This window comes from Bos mutus, chromosome 7, assembly GCF_027580195.1.
Source record: "Bos mutus isolate GX-2022 chromosome 7, NWIPB_WYAK_1.1, whole genome shotgun sequence".
NCBI classification, from domain to species: Eukaryota; Metazoa; Chordata; class Mammalia; order Artiodactyla; family Bovidae; genus Bos; species Bos mutus.
The window spans coordinates 62,704,707-62,724,080 of record NC_091623.1 but is presented as its reverse complement, the minus strand read 5'-3'; the positions used below and the strand labels follow the sequence as shown (position 1 = coordinate 62,724,080).

The following is a 19,374-nucleotide window of genomic DNA, read 5'->3' as shown; positions in this document are numbered from 1 at the left end:
ATTTAATCCTAACAATCACCCTCCGATAAACTCTCAAACAAGCATCTCTCAAACACAAAATATAAATCTAACAGGAACTGTTCTCTAAATGACAATTAAATACACTTCTATAATCATCTTTGCTGTGAAGTTCATGATGATTACATTAAAGCATACCATGACTTTGTTTTAAAAATCTCTTATTACTGGGAGTTCCCTGGTGGTTCCATGATTAGGACTCGGTGCTTTCGTTGCCATGGGCCCAAGCTCAATACCTGGTCAGGGAACTAATATCCCACGGGGCAAGTGGTACAGCCAAAAAAAAAAAAAAAAATCAAACAAAAAAACAAAACACCAACAAAAAAGAAAACCTCATACTATCCATTATTTAAAACAAACTCCAATGTCTTGATTACAAACTAACAGTGAATCATTATGGCTGATTAATGGCTTCATAAAGTGATTACAACAAATTCTTAACCACTCATTAACAGCAGAAAAGAGTGATAAAATATTCAAAAGAACAGTACTAATAATCCTAAAATAGAACTGTAATCCACATCAACCAAGCTTATTCTGTTTCATGAACTAATTCACTCACTACAAAGCACTCAAGTGTCTTTCAGAACATAGGGGAAAGGAACAACAACCAAAAGGGTTAAAGAAGCAAGAATTATTACGTATTTTATTTGTAAAAACAGTCAACAATATGTTTTATACTACTAGTCAAGAAGTACACATTTCATTTAACCAAATATTGATGATAAAGTTTCAAGACTAAAGACACAGCTTTAAAAATGGCCTCAGAACTGAGATGTTCCATACTATCTATCAAACAGAATGTACCTTGATACTTAAAATATTTTTAAAACTAAATTAATTGAGCTGCAATTAGAAGTCCTACCTTAAAAGCCTAAAAATCTCTTCAACATTACTAGGGAAAAGTCACCAAAAGGTTGTATTTTTATGTTACCAAATTATAATTTCAGGCCCCCAAATCTTAACTATTACTAACAGACCACATTATCTAAGAATATTATATCTAATCATCTTGCCAACCACTCTTCTTTTACCTAATAATTCTGATGGTGATAATTAAAAATTACTTATAAAAGCCAGGCACTGTTCTAAGAGCTATATAAACTCACTTATTTCCCAAAACTGGCTTATGAAATACATCCTATTATTGTTCCTATTTTAGAAGTGAGGAAACTGAGCCACAGAACGATTAAGTAATTAACCCAAAAAAACAGTAAAGCAAAGAGATGAACTCAAGCAGTCTAGCTCTAAAATATCAACTTGTACAAACTTCCATTGAGAAGTATGAGTCATAGCTTGCTATAACCTCATAACACACGTAAGTGGGTACTATTAGTATCCTCATTTTCACAGGAAAACTAAAATTTGTCCAGACTCAAACAGCTAATAAGTGACAGAATCAGGATACTAGCCAAATTCCCGTTAGTCTAAAAGCTGATTTCTTAACTATAAAGGTATATTGCCTTCCTATAACTAAGAGCAATGAATTCATGAAACATCAGATAAATGATATCAAATCTCAAATAATACAATAACATGTCACGGGATAAACTAAAGATTACACCCCAGACGCAGGTGAAAGAGGAGAGTCAAGGAGCTGGCTTAAAATTCAACACTCACAAAACTAAGATAATGGCAACTGGTGCCATCACATCATGGAACATAGATGGGGAAACAATGGAAGCAATGACAGACTTTCTTTTCTTGGGCTCCAAAATCACTGCAGATGGTGACTGCAGCCATGAAATTAAAAGATGCTTGCTCCCTGGAAGAAAAGCGATGACAAACCTAGACGGCATATTAAAAAGCAGAGACATTACTTTGCCAACAAAGGTCCGTCTAGTCAAAGCTATGGTTTTTCCAGTAGTCACGTATGGATGTGAGAGTCAGACCATAAAGAAGGCTGAGTGCTGAAGAATTAATGCTTTTGAACTGTGGTGTTGGAGGAAACTCTTGAGAGTCCCGTTGACAGCAAAGAAATCAAACCAGTCAATCTGATAGGGAATCAATCCTAAATATTCATTGGAAGGACTGAGGCTGAAGCTCCAATACTTTGGCCACCTGATGCAAAGAGCCAACTCATTAGAAAAGACCCTGATGCTGGGCAAGATTGAAGGCAGGAGGAGAACAGGTGAGATGGTGTATGGCATCCTTGACTCAATGGACATGAATTTGAGCAAGCTCCGGGAGGGAGATGGTGAAGGACAGGGAAGCTGGCATGCTGCAGTCCAAGGGGTCACAAAGAGTCAGACACGACTGAGCCACTGAACAACAACATACTCCCGAAATATGAAATATCAGTTGATTCTTGCCAAGTACTTCATGTAGTACCAAAAAGCAAAGACATCTATAAAATGTATCATCTACTAAGAGAAAATACATATTCTACATAAAATAGTTTAACATAAGAAATAAAACAGTCGTAAACTTTGCCTATCAAATATACTAAGCAGCCAATGTAAACATACCTGCAAGGAGGCAAAACCATGGAGTCTTTCATAAGCACAGATCCAGAAAGCAGGATATACCAACATCTGGCAATAGTTTCTGAACTGTTTAAGTGAATAAATAGATGAGTAAATAAATATACATATTCACATGTATATATGAATTCAATACAAAATACAAAACATGAAAAAAATTCAAGTATTATTATAAGTAGTTAAAAATTAACAGTCCTTGGAAATTTCACTTGTTGCCGAAGGTTTCATATAGACCGTGTTCACATCTTACATAATAACTATCCTAAGATACAGGTTTCAGAAATATTTTTTTTGGTTCTTCATTATTAACTTGTATCAGTAACTTCCTATTCCTCATTTTTGTGTATGATCACCACATTTGATGAAGATCAACTCAAATATTGTACTAGATGTACATATTAAAAAGTTATATTTCTGATAAGTTTAACGTATATTAAGGACAGTATTGTTTGGAATTCACATTTATCAATGTTCCATCTTCATGTTCAACTATAATATGGGTCATAATGATCTACTTCTTTCACTTAAATTCTATTCTGACATGAAAAAATAAAATGTCTACCCAACCTTTCATTTTATGTGTTTTTGAAGGATAAAAAATATCAGATAACTTGAGTCCATCATCAGTTTTAGTTCAGTTAAATCACCAATGGAAACCCAGAATACCATTAGGTGTTAAGTTTATAATCTAATCATTTTGTCTTTCATATATTTTTAATTTACCATACCTGCAACTTCAATTAATTCCAATATGTAGACAATTCTAATTTTATATAAAAGAAACATTCCCTCTGAGCTGGAGAACTGTATATCTATCTAGCTATTGATATGTAAACTTGCATATATAACACACAACTCAACCTCAACATGTTCAAAATCTACCTATCATTTCCCTCAAGCTTGATTTTTTTCTAGGGTTCTCTGTTCTCAGTGAATAATACCATCTATCGTCTAGAAATCTAAGCGTCCAAACCATTCTACACAACACCCAGGGTGAGCTTTCCAGGTAAATCCTATTGCTTACCATGAGAAGGAAAAATTATCATCAACTTTCCAGAAGATATTTTAAAGTTCTTAATATCCCTCCCCTCTGTCTTCACTGAGGGAAAATACAAATGGCTGAAAATCTCCTACTTAAAGTTCTTTGTTTGGAAATTCCTTCTAATTCTTTTGAAATATGACTTTCATACAATCAAAAAGGAATTAAAATCAATAAAAGAAAAATTTGCCCAAAATCAACACAGAAGAAAGTTACGTTTAAATGCTACCACAAGTCTCCAATTTTTATCTCTTTACTGAAACAGTCACAGAGTTGTCAGTAAATTCTACTATAAATACAGGAAAACTCCTGATGTTCACTCCTAACACCAAGAGAGCCATGCCAGCTCGTCAATCAGAAAATGTTCAGACCTTGCAGAGAACCCCATCCTTCGAGCACAGTTTGGCAATGTATCTGATGAGTAAACATAAGGAAAGTGAAAGTTCTTTAACATGGGTCCACCTATCTCCTTTCTTTTTGCAAGTGAATAAATTTAAGAATAACCTAGCCTGGAGAAGAGTGCCACACATAATCTTGTCAGATCTTACTCCTGCAAAGGCTTCACACTGCTCCTAAAATAAAGAACAAAAACTATTAAAGTGGCCTCTACCTACCTCTCTCTAGATCTCGCTCTCCCCATTTCCTCCTCTCTACTGGTGGCACTGAGCATAGTGGTTTATTTTCACTTTTTCTATCATGCTGCTTCCCAGTTAAGGTCAACTATATGCATTCTTTTCTCTGCTTCCACTAATCTCTGAATTTAAACTCTTTAATTTACACATTCATTTTTCTAAAAATTCTTTGGTTTATGATTAGCCAGATATAGATTTGGATAATTCTTAATATTAATTTTTAAACAGTTTAACTGAAGTATAATCTACAAACCATAAATTTACCACTTTAAGTATATGATTCAATGCTTTTTATGAAGTTGCAAAGGACTGTGCAAACATCATCAAAGGGAGACCCCTCGTGCCTTGTTTGCAGTCTATCCCTGCCCCAGGTAAACAATAATCTGCTCAGTCTCTACAGATTTCTATTTTGGACAGTTCATGTAAATAGAGTCATGTAATATGTGATGCTTCTAACTTACATCTTCCATTTAGCATAATTTGTCTGAGGTTTGTCTATGTTGTAGTATTTAGCACCACTTTATTCCCTTTTACTGACAAATGGTATTCCACTCACCAGATGCAGAGCATTTTATCTACCCATTCACTGGACAATTTCCAGTTTTAGGCTACTATGTATATTGCTACTAAGAAAGAACATCTGTGTACAGTCTCTGTATGCACATTTCCATATTTCCTTAGTAAATATATAAAAGTGGAATTACTGGGTTACATGGTAATATTTTAAGAAACTGCCAAACCATTTCCTAAAGTGGCTTTGTTGACACCTGGGATTGTCATGTATCTGTACCACAAATATATGACAATCCCAGGTGTCAAAAAATCCTAATCAACACTTGTTATTGTCTACCTTTTTGACTATAGCTATTTTTCAAAATTTGTTTTTAACTGAAGTAACATTGGTTTATAGCACCGTGTTTCTATTTCTGTATATCCTATAGCATGCTCACCATCACAAGTTTACTTTCCACCCATTACCATACAGGTGATCCCCTTTACTCATTTTGAACCCCTGAAACTGTAGCTATTCTACTGGGTTTAAAGTAGTACCTCAGATTAACTTTCTGTATGTAAATACTCTGTACCATTTATTGAAAAAACTATGCTTTCCCAACTGAAATGGTTTAGTACCTTGAACAAAAATAAACCATTCACTGGTGGTTCCTTTTTAATACTCAGTTGTGTTATACCCACATTGTGTGCATATAGCTTAGCTACATAGCTAGAGGTCCATTTTAAAAAAAAGCAGAGACTATTTATAAATATAGGAGTTTATTTCTGGGCTCTCAATTCTGTTCCATTTATCTATAAATCTATACTTTTCCTTGATAGCTCTTATGTATGTGTAGCTATCTTAATGAACTTTTTCTCCTCCATTACATGTTAAACTCATAAGGACAAATCTCAAGTCTTTTCACCATTCTATACCAGCCTAAGCATAATAAGAACAAACATTTACTAATAAGTTAATGAATCAACAACTGAACAAATAAAGCTATAAAAATCCATATGAATCCAGAAAATACTTAGAAATAATGATAAATGCAATGTGCAATGAAACACTATAGTCAGTATCAGAAAAGGCAGAGGAACCAGATTTGCTAGACCACAGAGAAAGCAATGGAATTCCAGAAAAACATCTATTTCTACTTAATTGACTATCCTAAAGGCTTTGACTGTGTGGGTCACAACAAACTGTGGGAAATTGTTAAAAAGATGGGAGTACCAGACCATTTTACTTGTCTCCTGAGAAACGTGTATGCAGGTTAAGAAGCAACAGTTAGAACTGGACATGGAACAAAGGATTGGTTCAAAACTGGAAAAAGAGTATGAGAAGGCCATATATTGTTACTCTGCTTATTTAACTTATATGCAGAGTACATCATGGGAAATGACAGGCTGGAGGAATCACAAACTAGAATCAAGACTGTCACAAGCTGGAATCAAGAGCCAGGAGACTTATCAACCACCTCAGATATACAGATGATACCACTTTAATGTCAGAAAGTGAAGAAGAACTAAAGAGCCTATTGATGAGAGTGAAAAGAGAGAGTTAAAAAGCTGCCTTAAAACTCAACATTCAAAAAACTAAGACAATGGCATTCAGTCCCATCACTTCATGGCAAACAAAAGAGCAAAAGTGAAAGCAGTGACAGACTTTATTTTCTTGGGCTCCAAGATCACTGCAGACCATGACTACAGCCACGAAATTAAAAGATCCTTGCTCCTTCTAAGGAAAGCCATGACAAACCTAGACAGCATATTAAAAAGCAGAGACATCCCTTTGCTGACAAAGGTCCATATAGTCAAAGATGATTTTTCCAGTAGTCATATATGGATGTGAGACCTGGACCATAAACAAGGCTGAGCAGTGAAGAATTGATGCTTTTGACTCGATAGTGCTGGACAAGACTCTTGAGAGTCCCTTGGACTGCAAGGAGATCAAACCAATCAATCCTAAAAGAAATCAACCCTCAATATTCACTGGATGGACTTACGATAAAGTTCCAATACTTTGGCCACCTGATGTGAACACCCAACTCATTGGGAAAGACCCAGATGCTATGCTAGGAAAGACCGAAGGCGTAGAAAAAAAAGAGAAGGGCGTGGAATTACATGAGGTGGTTAGATAGCATTATTAACTCAATGGACATGAATCTGAACTAACTCCAGAAGACAGTGGGGGACAGAGGAGCCCAGCGTGCTGCAGGCAATGGGGTTGCAAAGAGTCAGATATGACTTAGCGACTGAACAACAACAACAAATCAGCTGCACACCTAAAATAAAAGAGGTCCCTGTTGCCAAAAACTATGAAAGAAAAACAGAGAAGAATTATCTTCATAATCTGAGGAAGCTAAAGATTTTGTGTTCTTAAATAGGACATGAGATGCACTAATCACAAGGGAAAAAAACAGAAAGAATCTCTTTTCTTCAAAAGACGCCATTAATAGAATAAAAAAAGCAAGCCACACAGTGGGAGAAGACATTTGCAACTTATGCACCCAACAAAGGACTTAGATATAGCATTCATAAAAATTTTATACAAATTGATAGAAGATAGCCCAATTAAAAAATGATCAAAAACATGAATCAAGATTTCAGAAAATAGCTATCCAAATAGACTATATGAATAGGAAAATCATTCATCATCACTAAGCAGGAAAACAAAAAATAAAATCATGATGAGATAACAAAATGAAATATATATTTTAGATTCTAATACTAGAATCTTCTAAATTTGAGCACATATATTTCCAATGCTTATTCCTAAGGAATATTCCCCAAAGGAATGAGTAAATAAGGGTACAAAAAGACATGAACAAAATATTCATAGAAACTTACTGTTTATGACAGGAAAAATACTGTAAACAACAGTATTTTTATTAGTAGTGGGAAAGATTTTTTCACATAATTGTATATTATAAAGCACTGAAAAAGAACAAATGCAAAAACATGGAAGAATCGACATCTGTGAGGTATATAAAGCCTGACCAAAAGGTTTTGTATGAATTTTTATATGAAATTCAGAGACAAAACTAATCTAAGGTGACAGCCATCAGAGCTAGACTATCTTTCCAAGATGGCTGACTGAGACCTCTGAAAAGCTAGTATGTTCTATATATTCACTGCAAAGTAGTTACACAGATGTATCTTGTTTATTAAACTTTACTGCACTTACTTCTTCCCTGAGCTCTATGTATATTTCACAGTTCAGGAATGTATTTCAATCTCTTCCACAGAAACTTTCAGAATCAAATGAATTTCCCTACTAACAGTCCAAAGTTTAAACATTGTTAATTAAGGAAATACTTACCAAAAAAGAACTTGATTGCCACTGTATCTCTCATAGCGTGCTCTTGCAGACATCAATCTAATGTATTTTTTAAAAAGTAAAAAATTTTTAAATTATCTTAAATTGTTTTAATAATTGTTAACAGCTACCACAACAGAAAGTTATCAGATCTACCACTGAGTTTTTCACTGGAGTTTAAAAATATAAACATCACACACATACAAATCGATTTAATAAATACAAATTTGCTTACATTTAAAAATACTCTATTACTAACACTCTAGTTTTCAATTTTCTTCTTTCTTCTTGATACACTTATTTGATATATACTAACATCTGAACAATGTTACACAGAAAACAGAAAATAATAAATCCAAAACAATCATGTTTTAGCAATTTGGCCCATAGCCAGAAACTTAAAAGAACAGCCAGAAAAGTTATGGTTAAGCTGGCCATTGGAAAGAAAACACAGTTTAACCAAAATTTATGCAAAGTTACAACAGTTAGTACTTACAGCACTCAAAAGTGCCTTTACAAATATAATCACAATGATACAAGGTGGCAAGAGAGTGAACTCATTTTACAGAACAGAAAAATGAGGTTTGGAAAGTTCATGGGTACTGTCCATAGGAGCTTATACCCAATCAAGAGTCTTGCTCCTTCCACTTTAATATAATACCACATCATACCAAGTCCATCTTAAGCATTTTATATAATAACTATCAATACAAAATACAAAAAGAAAACAGTTCTGTTTTCTCTAGATAGCACAGATTGAGCACTGTACTTTGCTTTAAATATTCTCATTTAATCCTCAAAATGTTGTAACAAAGTTAATGTTGTTATCCCTATTTTATAGAAGACTAAACTACAGCTTAGATGTTAAGACTTGCTTAAGGTCCCATGGCTAAGAAAAACTGGAATGAGAGGGGCCAACTGCCATGCACAGCCTATAAAAAGCGAATGATTTGGCCCCTGCAACTATCTATCCGAACTCATTTGAATAAACCTCTTAGCACATGCTCTTAAACACAGCATCACACTTACCGAAGCTGATGTTCCCTGAGATTTGATAATATTTCCATTCCATGAAGATAAGAATAAATAGTATTTAAGTCCTGTAAAACAGAGAAGATTTTAGATTAGTAACTTTGAATACTTCTAAAAACATTTTCCCTGGTGTGATTCTGGCCTGTGCGGCTGTTTTCCTCAACAATAGTTGTTTATTTCCGTCTGGCTTCTCTCCCATCTAAGTGCATGCCTCCAACCCACGGACATGAGCCCCTTGAGGCCCAGAACTATCTCTTAGGTTGTGAACTAAAGGCTGACAAAGACTATCACTTTAAGGTGGATAATGATGAAAATGAGCACCAGTTATCTTTAAGAATGGTCAGTTTAGGGGCTGGTGCAAAGGATGACTGCACATTGCTGAAGAAGAGGCGATGAATCGTGAAGGCAGTCCAATTAAAGTAACACTGGCAACTGTGAAATGTCTGTATAGTCAAAGGTTTCCCTTGGGGGCTATGAAACACCACCACCTGTGGTCTTACAGTTGAAGTGTGGTTCAGGGCCTGTGTACATTAGTGGACAGCACTTAGTAGCTGTGGAGGAAGATGCAGAGTCAGAAGATGAAGAGGAGGAGGATGTGAAACTAAGTATATTTGGAAGGCATTCTGCCCCTGGAAGTGGTAGCAAGGTTCCCCACAAAAAAGTAAAGTTTGCTGCAGATGAAGATGATGATGAAGATGGTGATCGTGACAAGGTTGATGAAGAAGCTGAAGAAAAAGCTTCAGTAAAGACATCTATATGAGATATTCCATCCAAAAAGGCACAAAAATTAAACCAGAATGGAAAGACTCAGAACTGTCAACACCAAGATTAAAAGGTCAAGAATCCATCAAAAAAAAAAGAGAAAAAAAAATTCCTAAAACATTGAAAAGACCTAGCTCTGTAGAAGACATTAAAGCAAAAATGAAAGCAAGTGAACAATCCTGGGCAGTACTGGTAAATTAAAGCCAAAGATGGGGAGAGAGGAAAAAGAAAGACAAATATAGTCTAAACTGAGTATCAACAACAATCCAGACTGAAGTCTTCTATTTTAATCTCAATCCCCTTTCCTGATTGGCCACCCAACCACACCCCCTTCCAAGCTTGATCTCCTAAAACTCTTCCGACTGCTGTGATTCAGTGAACCTTACATTTTGCTTTCTATTATTTGTGCAACGGCCTCAATTCTGACCATGTTTAATCACCTTTGTATTTCCCTCGCTGCTCAATAAATATTTACTCAAAAAATTAAAAATATAATAGAAAGAAAGAAAAGTGAAGTCGCTCAGTCATGTCTGACTCTTTGCAACCCCATGGACTGTAGCCTACCAGGCTCCTCCATCCATGGAATTTTCCAGTTAAGAGTACTGGAGTGGGATGTCATTTCCTCCCATTTCCTTCCCCAGGGGATCTTCCCAACGCAGGGATCGAACCCAGGTCTCCCACATTACAGGTAGACACTTTACCATCTGAGCCACCAGGGAAGCCCAATGTGTGTGTGTGTGTGTGTGTGTGTGTGTGTGTGTGTGTATATAATGATATCCCACAATTCTGTAAGCTACAACCACTTATGACACAATTGTTACCATGGAAGAGTCACAAAAATCTCTGAACAACAGATCTGAAAAGGTTGAGAATTCCCTCAACTCATACAGGAACCCCTCCTCAGCATGGCTGACAAACAATGCCAGAAATCAAAAATTCATTATTTCATACCAAGATCTATTTCACTTCAAAACATATGTAGTATTTCTTCTTTAGTGACCTTCAAACATTTGAAAAGTTATCCCATCATCTTAAATCTTTTTTTTTTTTTTTTAACCTCCAGATAACAGTGTCTCAGTATTTGCAGGTTCCAGATCTTTAAGCATCCTAATTGATCTCCTCTGTGGAGATGACTCTGCTCGTTCTTACTCCTCTTAAAATATGGCTTTCTTAAAAAAAAAAAAGTCTCTTTCAAACAGACTGAAGGGGCTTACCAGGTGGGGTAGTGGTAAAGTACCTGCCTGCCAATGCAGAAAATGCAGCAAATGCAAGAGATGTGGGTTCAATCCCAGGTGAGGAGGATCCCCTGGAATAGGAAATGGCACCCCACTCCAGTATTCTTGCCTGGAAAATCCCACGGATGGAGGAGCTTGGTGGGCCAGTCCATGGGGGTCACAAAGAGCTGGACACAACCAAGCACTCATGCACACACGACACAGTGTTCTTAGTGAAGTGTTAGTTGCTCAGTCATGTTCTTTCCCTCTCTGAAAGAACTGGGAAATGTGTCTCTAGCCCTTATTCCGATTATTAGATATTAATAAATCCAGGTTAATACAGAGGTATAGTATAACCTCTGCCAAGTGCAATGGCATAGCAAAAGGAAGATGCGGAAGCAGGGAATATTCCTGACAGAACACAGTATTTTACCACAGAACGCTAGTGCGCAGTAATTACAAAGCAGCTTAAATTCCTTACCAAAAAAATGTACCTCCTCATTTTCTTACAAGGAGTAATGTCTTTATAGCAAGGCAGACTGCTCCCAAACACCACCCTCCCTCTTACTGATACGTAACTATCCAAGAATTATCAGACGACAAAGAAAAAGAAGACATGACAGCTTTTCTCCCAACTAAGAAAACACGCAACTAGGACAAGAAGAGTCCTAAGGGAAAGGCGATCACGTCTGATTCCAGAGATCACAGCTGCCAGGTAACATGATGGAGTCCATGACCACACATATCGCTGTTAGATCCTTAGCAAAATAAAGAGTGAAAAAGATTTTTAAGTATCTTTTTTTAAAAAGAGAGATGAACAGATTAAAAGAGCAAACTGTGACAAATTAGTCTACAGACCTAAATAAGGTCTATAAAATTCTATTAAGACAGCAGATGGAACAGTGATATGATAAAAAGTACTTTCAAAGAGGGCTACAATGACAAATCTTATCCCATATGCTCTTTTGCAACAAGACTTTGTCACTCCCTCATCAAAACGGACAGCTAGGCACCCTCCCCATGGATCTGAGTTTGGTCCTGTAATTTGTTCTGATCCAAAGAATGTGGCAGAAATGAGGTTGTGTAACTTCTAAGATTCAAACACCCTGAGACCACCAACATTGTGAGGAAGCCCAAAACAGCCTCACTGAGAGAAAAAGGTACCAAAGTACCAGATATGTGATTCTTTCTGAGACCAGACCAGCTGAATGGAACTAAGAGAATGATCAAAGTCAAGGTTCTGTGGGGCAAAAGAAATAACCTCCCAGCCAAAACTTTCTGAGTTGGGATAAAAAGCAGAGTACTGGTACAAGGCTGGTTCACAGTGAGCTCTCACTGAGCCTGCAGACCCACCCTAATAGTCTCTCTCCACTCCCAAAGTTTATAACTAGATTTATACAAGTGGCAGTTAGAATAATCCTCACAAAGGATCCTGAGTAAAAGCAGTCATGGTGGAAAGGGCCAAGTAGAAATCTCTGTGTGCATGCACACTAAGAACTCGCTTCAGTCATTTACAACTCTGTGTGAGACCCTATGGACTGTAGCCCGCCGGGTTCCTCTGGCTGTGGGATTCTCCAGGCAAGAATACTGGAGTGCACTGCTGTGCCCTCTTCCAGGGGACCATCCCTACCAGGGATCAAACCTACGTCTCTTAGGTCTACCTGTACTGGCAGGTGAGTTCTTTACCACTAGCACCACCTGGGAAGCCCTCTGAAATTGCCCCATTCCCCCAGAACAAGACAGTACATAAAAGACAATATTGCTTATCCAAAGGGGCAAAGAAGCAAAGACTAATGCCACCAGTAAGGACTTTAAAGTATGCAGGGTGCTGGTACTTCCCATGTATAATCTGCAAAAAGCAGATAGGTCCTAAAAAATGACTACAGACTGCCAGACACTTAACCAAATTTAAGCCCTGGGCACAGCTGCAAGTTCCAAACATAATACTGTTGAAGGAACTGTTTAATTAAGCTTCGGGTGTTGATTTGGTCAATGTATTCTTTTCCATTCCAGTTACTAAAGTAAAAAGTACAAAAAACAGCAACTGTGTAGGATCGTATTAATTTACAGTTTTGCCTAAGGGCTATTTTAACTTTCTCAAGTTTCTGTCGTAATACAACCTGAAAACATCTAGACCACCTGACACATTATATACATATTTTGCTGACTGGACAGAACCAACAAGAAAATAAGCAAGAGGTACCTGGTATTGTGGAGTCTTGGAGAACACACTCAACTCCAAAAAGTGAGATATTAATTCTATGAGGGCTCAAAGACCTGCAACTTTAATGTTTCAGGGGTGCAGTGGTCAAGAGCATTACAAGACATCCCCTCCAAAGTGAAATACAAACTGTTGAGACTTAAGCTTTCATTCAAGGTGGAAAAAGAGGGGCTGGACTTATCTTCCACCTAAAACAACAAAAGGTCATAATAAATAAATAAAATAACATTTTTCAAGAGAGGAAGATATCAGTTTAAAAAAAAGAAAAAAAGACAGTGATACTTGAGAGACGGGAAAAAAATGCCTGGTGGTGTCTTAAGAAGAGGGCTTCCCAGTGGCTGAGTGGTAAAGAATCTGCCTACAATGGGGGAGACCTGGGTTCGAGCCCTGGGTCGGGAAGACGCCTTGGAGCAGGGCAGGGCAACCCATTCCAGTATTCCTGCCTGTAGAAACCCATGGAGAGAGGGGCCTGGCATGCTACAACCCATAGCGTCACAAAGAGTCAGACACGACTGAAGCGACTGAGCACATCTTGAGAATTACCTGACCACCAGGGAGGAGAATGCAGCTGAAGTTTGCAGAGCAGGATAGAGGAAGTGCATACTATACAGAAAAAAAGGATGTTCTGCAAACTTACAGAGGGTTTCACTTGAGTCTTAGGCTGAGTACCAATCATTTTAAGTACAGGAAGAAATTTCTGAATTCAGGGAAAGAATCACCTTAAGGGATTAGAGTAGTGATCCTCAATCAAGACTGATTTTGCTCCTTGAGTGACCAGTTACACACAACATACAGACCAGTTATGTCTGGAGACATTTGGGACTGTCATCATTTCTGAAGGGGTAGGGGGAAGTGCTCCTAGCATCCACTGACTATAAGCCAGCTGCTGCTGCTGAGTCACTTCAGTCCTGTCCGACTCTGTGCGACCATATAGACGGCAGCCCACCAGGATGCCCTGTCCCTGGGATTCTCCAGGCAAGAACACCGGAGTGGGTTGCCATTTCCTTCACCAATGCATGCAGTGAAAAGTGAAAGGGAAGTCGCTCAGTCGTGTCCGACCCTCAGTGACCCCAAGGACTGTAGCCTACCAGACTCCTCCATCCATGGGATTTTCCAGGCAAAAGTACTGGAGTGGGGTGCCATTGCCTTCTCCGGACTATAAGCCAGAGATGCTGCTAAATATCCTGTGATGCCCAAGAAAAAGCCTTCAGATCAGATCAGTCGCTCAGTCGTGTCTGACTCTTTGCGACCCCATGAATCACAGCACACCAGGCCTCCCTGTCCCTCACCAACTCCCAGAGTTCACTGAGACTCACGTCCATCGAGTCAGTGATGTCATCCAGCCATCTCATCCTCTGTCGTCCTCTTCTCCTCCTGCCCCCGATCCCTCCCAGCATCAGAGTCTTTTCCAATGAGTCAACTCTTTGCATCAGGTGGCCAAAGTATTGGAGTTTCAGCTTTAGCATCATTCCTTCCAAAGAAATCCCAGGGCTCATCTCCTTCAGAATGGACTGGTTGGATCGCCTTGCAGTCCAAGGGACTCTCAAGAGTCTTCTCCAACACCACACTTCAAAAGCATCAATTCTTCGGCACTCAGCCTTCTTCACAGTCCAGCTCTCACATCCATACATGACCACAGGAAAAACCATAGCCTGGACTAGACGAACCTTTGTTGGCAAAGCAATGTCTCTGCTTTTGAATATGCTATCTAGGTTGGTCATAACTTTCCTTCCAAGGAGTAAGCGTCTTTTAATTTCATGGCTGCTGTCACCATCTGTAGTGATTTTGGAGCCCAGAAAAATAAAGTCTGACACTGTTTCCACTGGTTCCCCATCTATTTCCCATGAAGTGATGGGACCGGATGCCATGATCTTCGTTTTCTGAATGTTGAGCTTTAAGCCAACTTTTTCACTCTCCTCTTTCACTTTCATCAAGAGGCTTTTGAGTTCCTCTTCACTTTCTGCCATAAGGGTGGTGTCATCTGCATATCTGAGATTATTGATATTTCTCCCGGCAATCTTGATTCCAGCTTGTGTTTCTTCCAGTCCAGCGTTTCTCATGATGTACTCTGCATAGAAGTTAAAGAAACAGGGTGACAATATACAGCCTTGATGAACTCCTTTTCCTATTTGGAACCAGTCTGTTGTTCCATGTCCAGTTCTAACTGTTGCTTCCTGACCTGCATACAAATTTCTCAAGAGGCATATCAGGTGATCTGGTATTTCCATCTCTTGAAGAATTTTCCACTGTTTATTGTGATCCACAGAGTCAAAGGCTTTGGCATAGTCAATAAAGCAGAAATAGATGTTTTTCTGGAACTCTCTTGCTTTTTCCATGATCCAGCGGATGCTGGCAATTTGATCTCTGGTTCCTCTGCCTTTTCTAAAACCAGCTTGAACATCAGGAAGTTCACGGTTCACATATTGCTGAAGCCTGGCTTGGAGAATTTTGAGCATTACTTTACTAGCATGTGAGGTGAGTGCAACTGTGCGGTAGTTTGAGCATTCTTTGGCATTGCCTTTGTTTGGGATTGGAATGAAAACTGACCTTTTCCAGTCCTGTGGCCACTGCTGAGTTTTCCAAATTTGCTGGCATATTGAATACAGCACTTTCACAGCATCATGTTTCAGGATTTGAAATAGCTCAACTGGAATTCCATCACCTCCACTAGCTTTGTTCGTAGTGATGATTTCTAAGGCCCACTTGACTTCACATTCCAGGATGTCAGGGCAAAGACTAATAGAGTTTTGCCAAGAAAATGCACTGGTCATAACAAACACCCTCTTCCAACAACACAAGAGAAGACTCTATACATGGACATCACCAGATGGTCAACACCGAAATCAGACTGATTATATTCTTTGCAGCCAAAGATGGAGAAGCTCTATACAGTCAGCAAAAACAAGACCAGGAGCTGACTGTGGGTCAGATCATGAACTCCTTATTGCCAAATTCAGACTTAAATTGAAGAAAGTAGGGAAAACCACTAAACCATTCAGGTATGACCTAAATCAAATCCCTTATTTTTATACAGTGGAAGTGAGAAATAGATTTAAGGGTCTAGATCTGATATATAGAGTGCCTGATGAGCTATGGAATGAGGTTCATGACATTGTACAGGAGACATGGGTCAAGACCATTCCCATAGAAAAGAAATGCAAAAAAAGCAAAATGGCTGTCTGGGGAGGCCTTAGAAATAGCTGTGAAAAGAAGAGAAGCAAAAAGCGAAGGAGAAAAGGAAAGATATAAACATCTGAATGCAGAGTTCCAAAGAATAGCAAGAAGAGATAAGAAAGCCTTCTTCAGAGATCAATGCAAAGAAATAGAGGAAAACAACAGAATGGGAAAGACTAGAGATCTCTTCAAGAAAATCAGAGATACCAAAGGAACATTTCATGCAAAGATGAGCTCGATAAAGGACAGAAATGGTATGGACCTAACAGAAGCAGAAGATATTAAGAAGAGATGGCAAGAATACACAGAAGAACTGTACAAAAAAGATCTTCACGACCCAGATAATCACAATGGTGTGATCACAGACCTAGAGCCTTAGAATAAAGAATTCTCTGCACCAAAACAATAGTTCTGAGGTTGAACAATATCCAAAACTCACACTGGGACCAGAAGAGCTGCTACTCCCACCAAGGAGACTGAAAAAATCTCGTAATTCAGAACACATTTAGTAGAATCCTCAGGAGCCTTTGGATTCACTATTGGGGCAAAATTAATGCCTCACTAAATGCTACTCTGGTGCTATACAGCATAGTTCAAAAAACAGCCCTAAAAAGATCAAAAGAATTTCCAAATTACTTAACTCTGCCCCAGAAAAATATTTACAAGAAATAAAAAGTACCTAGCACATAAAAAAGTAAACTTCACAATCTCTGGTAGTCCATCAAAGATCATCAGGCATGCAAAGAAACAGGAAAAATGACCCATAATGAGAAAAAAAAATCACCTTGGTAATTATCAGATAACAGAATTCATACAAAAAGACATTTAAAAACTTATTAAAAGTACACTCCTTATGTTCAGGAAAATATAGAAAAGATTAACCATATAAAAAGGGGTATTAAAAAAAACTCCAGGACTTCCCTGGTGGTCCAGTGATTAAGAATCTGCCTGCCAAAACAAGGCAGATGGGTTCGATCCCTAGCCCTGGAAGATTTCACATGCCATGGAGCAACTACTGAGCCACGATAACTGAGCTCAGGCTTTAGAGCCTGTGAGCCGCAACTACTGACGCCCGTGCACCCTAGAGCTGGTGCTCTGCAACAAGAGAAGCTGAGGACCACAACTAACGAGCAGGCCCCACACGCCCCAACTAGAGAAGGCCCAAGTGCAGCAACAAAGACCCAGTGCAGGCAAAAGAAATTAATTTTTTAAAAAACCATGGGGGAAGAAAATCAAAATGGCAGATTAGGAGGAGTCTGAACTCACCTCCCCCAAAGAACACATCAAAAATATATATTTACATGGGAACAATTCTCACTGAAAACAAACTGGAGACTGGCAGAAAGGCTCATACAACCAAGGCTGTAAAGAAAGATCCACATGAAGTCAGGTAAGAAGGGAAGAGAAGCCATCAGGTCAAGACCTGAAACACAAATTGGGAAAACTAGCCCTGGAGTCCAGCACCAGACAGATAAGTCCACATGGCTGGCTAGAAGACCAGTGGGACTAGCAGGGGGTGCCGTGAGAAATCTAGACTCTGCTAGTGAGGAGCACGTACATGCTTGCTTGCTTGCTCTCAAAACAAGATGGAGAAAGCAAATGAAAATGTCAGGCACTCCAGCTGGCTTCCTACATTGGTCCCAGAGTGTACCCTGGCCCATGCTGGGGGCAATTTCAGCCCCTCTTGCTCCACAGCACGGCTCCCCACTAGGGCAAAGGCTGACACTGCCAAGTAGATTAAGTCACTGTGACAGAGTCAGTTCAGACCCAGCACTGCATCTGAACGGGGTGAAGACAATCATTACCGGCGTTTGTGGGGACAGAAGGTCAGAAGCCGCCTGGAACTCCAGTGTGCTGGGACTGCCCCAGCATGCACCTGGACCCACACTGACTGCCCACTCGTGCTTCAGCACTGCTACCCTCCGGGGTGAAAATGCCAAAGTTGGGAGGGATGAGACACATGCTTAGAGAAAACGGAACCAGCTCAGACCTAACCTTCAGCACTTCTGCTTCAGTACCTTGGAAACTTGGGAAAAAAGATGCCCACTCTTGGCCCTTCTATTTAACATAGTATTGGAAGTCCTAGGCACAGCAACCAGACAAGAAAAAAGAAATATAAGACTAAACTGGAAGAGAAGAATAACTGTCTGCTATCTGCAGATGGCATCATACTTTATACAGAAAACTCTATAAAGGTTCCACCAAAAAACTTAAAATAAATGGATTCAGTAAAGTTGCAAGATACAAGATCAACATATAGAAACCTGTTGCTTTTCTATACACTAATAATGAACTACTACAAAGAGAAAACAAGATAAACAATCACATTTGAAACTGCATGAAAAGAGTAAAATACCTAGGAATTAACTTAACCAAGGAGGTGAAAGGCCCATACATTCAAAATCATAAAACACTGATAAAGGAAACTGAAGACAATAAAAAGAAATGGAAAGATGTTTTGTGCTCATGGACTGGAAGAACTAATATTGTTAAAATGTCCATACTACCCAAAACAATCTACAGATTTAATGCAGTCCCTATCAAAACAACCATGATATTCTTCACAGAACTAGAACAAATAATCCAAAAATTTTTATGAACTGCAAAAGAACCTGAATAGCCAAAGCAATCTTGAGAAAGAAGAACAAAGCTTGAGGTATCATGCTCCCTAACTGCAAACTATACTGCAAAGTAACAATAATCAAAACAGTATGGTACTGGCTCCAAAAATAGACACAATAGATCAAGGAAATAGAATCGAATTTTGGGGTTAGAGAACCCAAAAATAAACCTACACACCTATAGTCAATTAATCTAAGTCAAAGGGAGCAAGAACATACAATCGGGAAAAAGACACTCTCTGCAATAAACTGTGCTGGGAAAACTGGACAGCTACATGTAAAAGAATGAAATTAAAACATTTCCTCAAACCATATACAAAGAAAAATCAAAATGGATTAAAAACCTAAATGTAAAATCTGAAACCAT

The 19,374-nt window shown here is 38.5% G+C and overlaps 1 protein-coding gene and 1 pseudogene across 4 annotated transcripts in view; one reads left to right on the top strand and one right to left on the bottom strand.

Annotated features, from left to right (window-relative positions):
- The window catches only part of RAPGEF6 (Rap guanine nucleotide exchange factor 6), a 227,274-nt gene that overhangs the window by 181,732 nt on the left and 26,168 nt on the right, over positions 1–19,374 (bottom strand). For 3 of the 4 annotated variants that reach the window (XM_005888380.3, XM_070374023.1, XM_070374026.1), the window contains exons 2-4: positions 9,013–9,083; positions 7,987–8,043; positions 2,487–2,570 (exon numbers count right to left, since the gene is read on the bottom strand). In XM_005888380.3, coding sequence (XP_005888442.2) covers positions 2,487–2,570; positions 7,987–8,043; positions 9,013–9,083 — 212 coding nt within the window. The remainder of the gene's footprint in view (positions 1–2,486; positions 2,571–7,986; positions 8,044–9,012; positions 9,084–19,374) is intronic. The other variant, XM_070374025.1, reaches the window with a different exon arrangement.
- LOC102277359 (nucleophosmin-like) lies at positions 9,223–10,879 on the top strand (annotated as a pseudogene).